Here is an 8,988-nt window from a genome sequence, read left to right as displayed (position 1 = left end):
TCTCTCCAGAGATGCTGCCTGATCAGCTAGGTATTTCCAGCTTTTATTACAGTAGGCACGATGTTTTGCTCATATGATACATCACCTGGGAAAATCCTCCCAAAATAATTCGGTGAGACGGTATTCCATTCTTAACTTCTAGATCTATCATTGCTTTAACTGCAAAATAAATAGTGAACAGTTATTACATTGCATAATTTTCTGAGTCAATCTCCAAAGAAAAATTACACATTTTTATTTTGTATAAATTGCGTACTGAGAAAAACAGTGCCATCGTCCTTCCCCAAAAAATTACCGGTGTTGCCATAGAACTCTGTCTTTGAGGTCTTGAAAAATCCTTCCAAAGACAGGGGTCAACTTTTATGCCAAGTATGAAAGTGAACTGCCGGTGTGGACGTGGGTGGTCGCCAAATATCATCAGCATCCAAGGCAGAAGTTTTAAACTACTGCACATCTTCACAACACAAGGCTTGATGCCTTGTGTCCAGTAATAAGACACTAACAAGTATAATGTGCATTTGTGGAGTAAAAATGGAGGTCCACTACTAATGAGTGTATATCATGTCATGCTGAAAAGGGGGGTGACTTGTATGCAGACTATATGCAAATCATGATCAGTATGTCTGGAAAATGAAGTTGCCTTAGACGCCAGGTGGACTTATAAGCTACAATTTACTGTACCCTTGATCTCCCGATCCTCAAACTGCTCTCTATCTTCAGTCTCTCCTTTGTAATTTAATTTGCTGTTAACTTCCAAAACATGTTAATCTTTCCCACAACTCCCCACTTCAACAGCTCTAATGAGCTGCACTCTTTTTTCCAAAAGCACAAATGGAACTCTGCGACTCTGCTCATGGTACGTCATCCCTCCTCAAATTGCCTTCAACCTTTGACAGTGTCAATCACATCATTCCCATAAATGCCTCTTCTTTTATAGCATACTAAGTGAGGGACTGCCCTGGCTTTGTTATACACCCTACTTCCTTTCCTGACAATAGTCACAATACCTGCAGTAATGAGATCTCTTGTTACAATGCCCAAGTGCAAGTTACCTCAACTTCTCGAAGGAACTATACCCGCCACGCTCCTTCGCTTCTTCATTCTACTTGGGACTACGATGTGGTGGCCATCACGGAAACTTGGATAGAAGAGGGGCAGAAATGGTTGTTGGAGGTCCCTGGTTATAGATGTTTCAATAAGATTAGGGAGGGTGGTAAAAGAGGTGGGGGGGGGGGGGGTTGCATTGTTAATTAGAGATAGTATAACAGCTGCAGAAAGGCAGTTTGAGGAGTATCAGCCTACTGAGGTAGTATGGGTTGAAATCAGAAATAGGAAAGGAGCAGTCACCTTGTTAGGAGTTTTCTATAGGCCCCCCAATAGTAGCAGAGATGTGGAGGAACAGATTGGGAAACAGATTTTGGAAAGGTGGAAAAGTCACAGGGTAGTAGTCATGGGTGACTTTAACTTCCCAAACATTGAGTGGAAACTCTTTAGATCAAATAGTTTGGATGGGGTGGTGTTTGTGCAGTGCGTCCAGGAAGCTTTTCTAACACAGTATGTAGATTGTCCGACCAGAGGAGGGGCAATATTGGATTTAGTACTTGGTAATGAACCAGGGCAAGTGATAGATTTGTTAGTGGGGGAGCATTTTGGAGATAGTGACCACAATTCTGTGACTTTCACTTTAGCAATGGAGAGGGCTAGGTGTGTGCAACAGGGCAAGGTTTACAATTGGGGGAAGGGTAAATACGATGTTGTCAGACAAGAATTGAAGTGCATAAATTGGGAACATAGGCTGTCAGGGAAGGACACAAGTGAAATGTGGAACTTGTTCAAGGAACAGGTACTACGTGTCCTTGATATGTATGTCCCTGTCAGGCAGGGAAGAGATGGTCGAGTGAGGGAACCATGGTTGACAAGAGAGGTTGAATGTCTCGAGAGGAAAAAGGTGACTTATGTAAGGCTGAGGAAACAAGGTTCAGACAGGGCGTTGGAGGGATACAAGATAGCCAGGAGGGAACTGAAGAAAGGGATTAGGAGAGCTAAGAGAGGGCATGAACAATCTTTGGCGGGTAGGATCAAGGAAAACCCCAAGGCCTTTTACACATACGTGAGAAATATGAGAATGACTAGAGCGAGGGTAGGTCCGATCAAGGACAGTGGCGGGAGATTGTGTATTGAGTCTGAAGAGATAGGAGAGGTCTTGAACAAGTACTTTTCTTCTGTATTTACAAATGAGAGGGGCCATATTGTTGGAGAGGACAGTGTGAAACAGACTGGTAAGCTCGAGGAAATACTTGTTAGGAAGGAAGATGTGTTGGGCATTTTGAAAAACTTGAGGATAGACAAGTCCCCCGGGCCTGACGGGATATATCCAAGGATTCTATGGGAAGCAAGGGATGAAATTGCAGAGCCGTTGGCAATGATCTTTTCGTCGTTACTGTCAACAGGGGTGGTAACAGGGGTGGTACCAGGGGATTGGAGAGTGGCGAATGTCGTGCCCCTGTTCAAAAAAGGGAATAGGGATAACCCTGGGAATTACAGGCCAGTTAGTCTTACTTCGGTGGCAGGCAAAGTCATGGAAAGGGTACTGAAGGATAGGATTTCTGAGCATCTGGAAAGACACTGCTTGATTAGGGATAGTCAGCACGGATTTGTGAGGGGTAGGTCTTGCCTTACAAGTCTTATTGAATTCTTTGAGGAGGTGACCAAGCATGTGGATGAAGGTAAAGCAGTGGATGTAGCGTACATGGATTTTAGTAAGGCATATGATAAGGTTCCCCATGGTAGGCTTCTGCAGAAGGTAAGGAGGCATGGGATAGTGGGAAATTTGGCCAGTTGGATAACAAACTGGCTAACCGATAGAAGTCAGAGAGTGGTGGTGGGTGGGAAATATTCAGCCTGGATCCCAGTTACCAGTGGCGTACCGCAGGGATCAGTTCTGGGTCCTCTGCTGTTTGTGATTTTCATTAATGACTTGGATGAGGGAGTTGAAGGGTGGGTCAGTAAATTTGCAGACGATACGAAGATTGGTGGAGTTGTGGATAGTGAGGAGGGCTGTTGTCGGCTGCAAAGAGACATAGATAGGATGCAGAGCTGGGCTGAGAAGTGGCAGATGGAGTTTAACCCTGAAAAGTGTGAGATTGTCCATTTTGGAAGGACAAATATGAATGCGGAATACAGAGTTCTTGGCAATGTGGAGGAGCAGAGAGATATTGGGGTCTATGTTCATACATCTTTGAAAGTTGCCACTTTGGTGGATAGAGCTGTGAAGAAGGCCTATGGTGTGCTCGCGTTCATTAACAGAGGGATTGAATTTAAGAGTCGTGAGGTGATGATGCAGCTGTACAAAACTTTGGTAAGGCCACAATTGGAGTACTGTGTACAGTTCTGGTCGCCTCATTTTAGGAAGGATGTGGAAGCTTTGGAAAAGGTGCAAAGAAGATTTACCAGGATGTTGCCTGGAATGGAGAGTAGGTCTTACGAGAAAAGGTTGAGGGTGCTAGGCCTTTTCTCATTAGAACGGAGAAGGATGAGGGGCGACTTGATAGAGGTTTATAAGATGATCAGGGGAATAGATAGAGTAGACAGTCAGAGACTTTTTCCCCGGGTGGAACAAACCATTACAAGGGGACATAAATTTAAGGTGAAAGGTGGAAGATATAGGAGGGATATCAGAGGTAGGTTCTTTACCCAGAGAGTAGTGGGGGCATGGAATGCACTGCCTGTGAAAGTAGTTGAGTCGGAAACATTAGGGACCTTCAAGCAGCTATTGGATAGGTACATGGATTACGGTAAAATGATATAGTGTAGATTTATTTGTTCTTAAGGGCAGCACGGTAGCATTGTGGATAGCACAATTGCTTCACAGCTCCAGGGTCCCAGGTTCAATTCCGGCTTGGGTCACTGTCTGTGTGGAGTCTGCACGTCCTCCCCGTGTCTGCGTGGGTTTCCTCCGGGTGCTCCGGTTCCCTCCCACAGTCCAAAGATGTGCAGGTTAGATGAATTGGCCAATGATAAACTGCCCTAAATGTCCAAAATTGCCCTTGGTGTTGGGTGGAGGTGTTGAGTTTGGGTAGGGTGCTCTTTCCAGGAGCCGGTGCAGACTCAGGGGGCCGAATGGCCTCCTTCTGCACTGTAAATTCAATGATAATCTATGATTAATCTAGGACAAAGGTTTGGCACAACATCGTGGGCCGAAGGGCCTGTTCTGTGCTGTATTTTCTATGTTCTATGTTCATACATCTTTGAAAGTTGCCACTCAAGTGGATAGAGCTGTGAAGAAGGCCTGTGGTGTGCTGGCGTTCATTAACAGAGGGATTGAATTTAAGAGCCGTGAGGTGATGGTGCAGCTGTACAAAACTTTGGTAAGGCCACATTTGGAGTATTGTGTACAGTTTTGGTCGCCTCATTTTAGGAAGGATGTGGAAGCTTTGGAAAAGGTGCAAAGGAGATTTACCAGGATGTTGCCTGGAATGGAGAGTAGGTCTTACGAGGAAAGGTTGAGGGTGTTAGGCCTTTTCTCATTAGAACGGAGAAGGATGAGGGACGACTTGATAGAGGTTTATAAGATGATCAGGGGAATAGATAGAGTAGACAGTCAGAGACTTTTTCCCCGGGTGGAACAAACCATTACAAGGGGACATAAATTTAGGGTGAATGGTGGAAGATATAGGGGGGATGTCAGAGGTAGGTTATTTACCCAGAGAGTAGTGGGGGCATGGAAGGCACTGCCTGTGAAAGTAATTAGGTCGGAAACATTAGGGACCTTCAAGCAGCTATTGGATAGGTACATGGATTACGATAAAATGATATAGTGTAGGTTTATTTGTTCTTAAGGGCAGCATGGTAGCATTGTGGATAGCACAATTGCTTCACAGCTCCAGGGTCCCAGGTTCGATTCCGGCTTGGGTCACTGTCTGTGCGGAGTCTGCACATCCTCCCAGTGTGTGCGTGGGTTTCCTCCCACAGTCCAAAGATGTGCAGGTTAGGTGGATTGGCCATGATAAATTGCCCTTAGTGTCCAAAATTACCTTTAGTGTTGGGTGGAGGTGTTGACTTTGGGTAGGGTGCTCTTTCCAAGAGCCGGTGCAGACTCAATGGGCCAAATGGCCTCCTTCTGCACTGTAAATTCAATGATATTCTATGATTAATCTAGGACAAAGGTTCGGCACAACATCGTGGGGCGAAGGGCCTGTTCTGTGCTGCATTTTTCTATGTTCTATGTACTATTGTGACATTAACCACTGGAGTGCATACACTGACAGCTGCCGTCTCCACCTCTACATTCCCCCCTCTCAATTCCTCCACTGCCTTATTGTTAAAGTGTTACATCCAAGTTTGCTGAGCTGTCTGTTGATTCGCAACCCAGTTCTATATATCTCTACCGGTCTCTCTGTTCTTATACTAGATTGGGATGGAACTGGGGAGGAAGGGAAAAAACAAAACAATGGTAGCCCCTGTGCCAGTGTACAATCTTTGACCCCCTACTCTGATGTTTCCTGTGGACTTGGGGTGGGTGGGGGAGGAAAGAGAGCTGAGTGGGGGCAGCAAAGTTAAGTCACCTGCCTCATTAACTGGGCATATTGAGGTCACTGTGGAACTCTTTTAAGAGCTCACCTAATAATGTTTATTGTCACAAGTAGGCTTACATTGCAATGAAGTTACTGTGAAAAGCCCCCAGTCGCCACATTCCAGCACCTGTTCTGGTACACGGAGGGAGAATTCAGAATGCCCAAAAAACCTCACCGCACGTCTTTCAACACTTGTGGGAGGAAACCGGAGCACCCGGAGGAAATCCACGCAGACACAGGGAGAATGTGCAGACCCCATACAGACAGTGACCCAAGCCAGGAATCGAACCTGGGACAGTGCTAACCACTGTGCTATTGTGCCACCCTACTGACCTCCAGGGATTTTCATGGGGATGACAACTGTTAGAAGCTCTCAGAAGCAGAATAGCTAGTTTGGTTAGAACATGGATGACTGTGTTGAGTTTTATTTTATGCAAAATGCAAAGCTTGGGCGAAAAACTACTGAGCAATGACATTTTAATAACTAACGTTTTTCTACCGTATCCCATGTCCCAGCTCTCCTGATCACTGAATATTGGGCAGCACGATAGCACAATGGTTAGCACAGTTGCTCCACAGCTCCAGGGTCCCAGGTTCAATTCCCAGCTTGGGTCACTGTCTTTGCGAAGTTTGCACATTCTCTGTGTCTGCGTGGGATTCCTCCGGGTGCTCCGGTTTCCTCCCACAGTCCAAAGATGTGCAGGTTAGGTGGATTGGTTATGCTAAATTGCTCTTAGTATCCAAAAAGGTTAGGTAGGGTTACTGGGATAGGGTGGAGGTGTGGGGATAGGGTGGAGGCATGGGCTAAAGTGGGGTGCCCTTTCCAAAGCCGGTGCAGACTCAATGGGTCGAATGGCTTCCTTCTGCACTGTAAATTCTATGGTTCTATGAAGACCACCATTGTTTTGAGAAGGACCATGCGCAAGCAGCAGCTTTCAGGCCAGAATGTGGCCAGCTTCACTGATATTCTCCCTCTATTCCTGACTCCCCAGCCACTTACTGGGTGGTAGAATTGTCTAGGGTCATTAAAGAACCTGGCCCCATGACAACAGTGTTTCATGGCAGGCTGGAGTTGGATGCAGGAGTGCAAAACAGGATCCGCCAATTCCTGCCTTGGATGAGAAAATCTGTCCCCAAGTTCCTGGCATATCCCTGGCAGTCTTGCTCAGCTCTCACTCCTAGACTTTGGCCTCCTGTTCCACCACTGTATTTATCCACGCTAGACTCACAGCTGACCTTGGGTGCCCTCTGCAGCCGCCGCTCTATTTATTCCCTGCTCTACTATGAAAGGATTCCATGGAATATTTCACATACATCCAAGAGGGAAGATGGAACCTCGGTTTAACGTCTCATCCACAAGATGGCATCTCAGACAATACAGAATACGCCTGGATTTTGTGCTCAAGTCTCTAGAGCTACATTTGAAACTTCTGACTCAGGTGCTACCACTAAGCCAATGCTGACATCTTGTGCCATTAATGAAGATCTTCACCCAGACATGATAGCCAAGAAAACTAAAGACCACCACAGCAAATAGGTTCTTTGTCGAGGAATAAAAGTGGGCCAAATGGCTTTTCTTATCCTATACTTCTTTAGTGTCCAAAGTAAGGTGGGAAATTCAAAACGATGTGAAAGCCTGCCTTAAAGATCAATACATTATTTACAATACAGGTATTAATACGACATTTTATTAAAAGTTTGCCAGATTCCAGGGATAACCATTGGCACTGACTCACAAAGTGACAAGATTTGCATCTTTTTTACTTTCCCTGTGATTGTTAACCCAGTAACTGACAACATTAGAAGGTATATTCCAGAAAAGCTTACATACTTGTGCTTCTCAATTTATTTATTTTTAAATATCTGAGGAGAACACTACAAAGTGGAGAAGTTACAAATTTGCATACTGAGCAGGGAATATATGAATTTTAACAGGTTGGGTGGAAAGTTAAAAAATCAAAGGCACAGGGTTTTAGGTCTTGAAGGCAGGGAGGGAGTAAAGATGAAGTGGTTTTGAAACAGAATTGAAAAGGGTACAGTAAAGTACCAATTAAAACAAAAATCAACCTTAAATACTGGAGATGTGCAAAGAAATGTTCATCAAGGGCCCAGGATAGAAAGGAAGATAAGCAAAACAAAAAATAGAATCGATTGGATTCAAACCATGAAGTCGATTCCGTGAGGACCCTGGGGATGGAAACTTATTTCATCTCTCAGTCATATATTTTACATGGTGAAATGTTAAAGGTAGGTCAGAGAGAAGCAAAAATTCTGTGGGCATGCTGAAAAACATGGAATAACAGTAACACATCTCAGATTTTTAGTAACTTAAGCAGATAGTTAGCCAATTGATATAAATATTTAATATTACCCACCAAAAAAATTCTTAATGGATGAGGCAAAAAGTTTCAAAGCAGCCTAGCTTTAGAAAGTCTGATGTGGTTATAATTATTTATCATCAACAGTTCGTGACTTAATTAAGCAATAGTTATGAGAAGTGTTTTTCTCCCTTACCATTTTCTGCTGCATTTTTGATTCCTCCCTCATCTTCAACAGAATCCACAGAAAGTCCAATGATATCAAACCTATGGGAAGAAATGTTTCACTGACAAATCTGAAAAGAATTAACTTAGTCGTCCCAAACTGAATAACCCATGTTTGCTTGTCTTTTTGTGAGCACCTCTTCATTTCAGTTAGTTCCTGCTTTGTATTCTCCCTCAGTTTGAAGCCCATTTTCTGCTTCTTGGTTTTTCATCTCGTCTTACGCTGCTCGTTGAAGTACTGTTTCTTCTTTGCTTTTGACTTAGCTCTTGCGTTTTATTTCTTAGTGCTCGTCCATTCTAAATGTTCCTGCATTTTTTTTTTGTTACCTCAGTCAACTTTCTTCCCTTGCAATACTTTTAGGGGTTAATTTGCACTCTCTCTTTGTTCATGCATTTTAGCTTGTTTAGCCTGGTTAGTTTCAAAGTATTCCTCTTGTCTCATCCTGAAATGTATTCATTTAAATTTAGCCCGTTTCAAGTTACCTATCAGAGCCCTAACTTAAAAATTTCTGAACCTCAGGTCATGTTGAAGGTTATCATTGTGGTTGTTTTCTCTTGGGTTGCTATACTTTCCAATATCTTGCTCACCAACAAATGTCAGGTGAAGATGAGCACTGTCTTGTACACAAATAGATATTTAGAGAATAATACTGGCAGTACCTTGCTGTGAGATTTTGACTACTCAAAGTGAGCATAAATTATATATAAATATTTCTGAGAAGCAATGTCCTACATTACAAAATGGCTACATTTCAGAAGTACTTCATTATTCATGCACTTTGGGGCACAGATCATGAAAGGGACTAAAGAAACATACTACATATCAAATGTACTGCAGCAATCAGCCATGATTACTTTGTTACGATCACGCA

At 43.7% G+C, this 8,988-nt stretch overlaps 1 protein-coding gene across 5 annotated transcripts in view; it reads right to left on the bottom strand.

The window, feature by feature from the left end:
* LOC140385525 (acyl-protein thioesterase 1-like) overlaps positions 1-8,988 on the bottom strand; it is a 96,593-nt gene that overhangs the window by 43,487 nt on the left and 44,118 nt on the right. For 4 of the 5 annotated variants that reach the window (XM_072467758.1, XM_072467762.1, XM_072467761.1 and 1 more), the window contains exons 5-6: positions 8,088-8,158; positions 86-159 (exon numbers count right to left, since the gene is read on the bottom strand). The exons of the other annotated variant lie outside the window; for it this stretch is intronic. In XM_072467758.1, the coding sequence (XP_072323859.1) occupies positions 86-159; positions 8,088-8,158 (145 nt within the window). The remainder of the gene's footprint in view (positions 1-85; positions 160-8,087; positions 8,159-8,988) is intronic. 5 annotated transcript variants of the gene reach the window in all.

This window comes from Scyliorhinus torazame, chromosome 11 (genome assembly GCF_047496885.1).
Source record: "Scyliorhinus torazame isolate Kashiwa2021f chromosome 11, sScyTor2.1, whole genome shotgun sequence".
Taxonomy (NCBI): domain Eukaryota; kingdom Metazoa; phylum Chordata; class Chondrichthyes; order Carcharhiniformes; family Scyliorhinidae; genus Scyliorhinus; species Scyliorhinus torazame.
The sequence above is the reverse complement of the archived record's forward strand: the minus strand, read 5'-3'. Positions and strand labels throughout refer to the sequence as shown.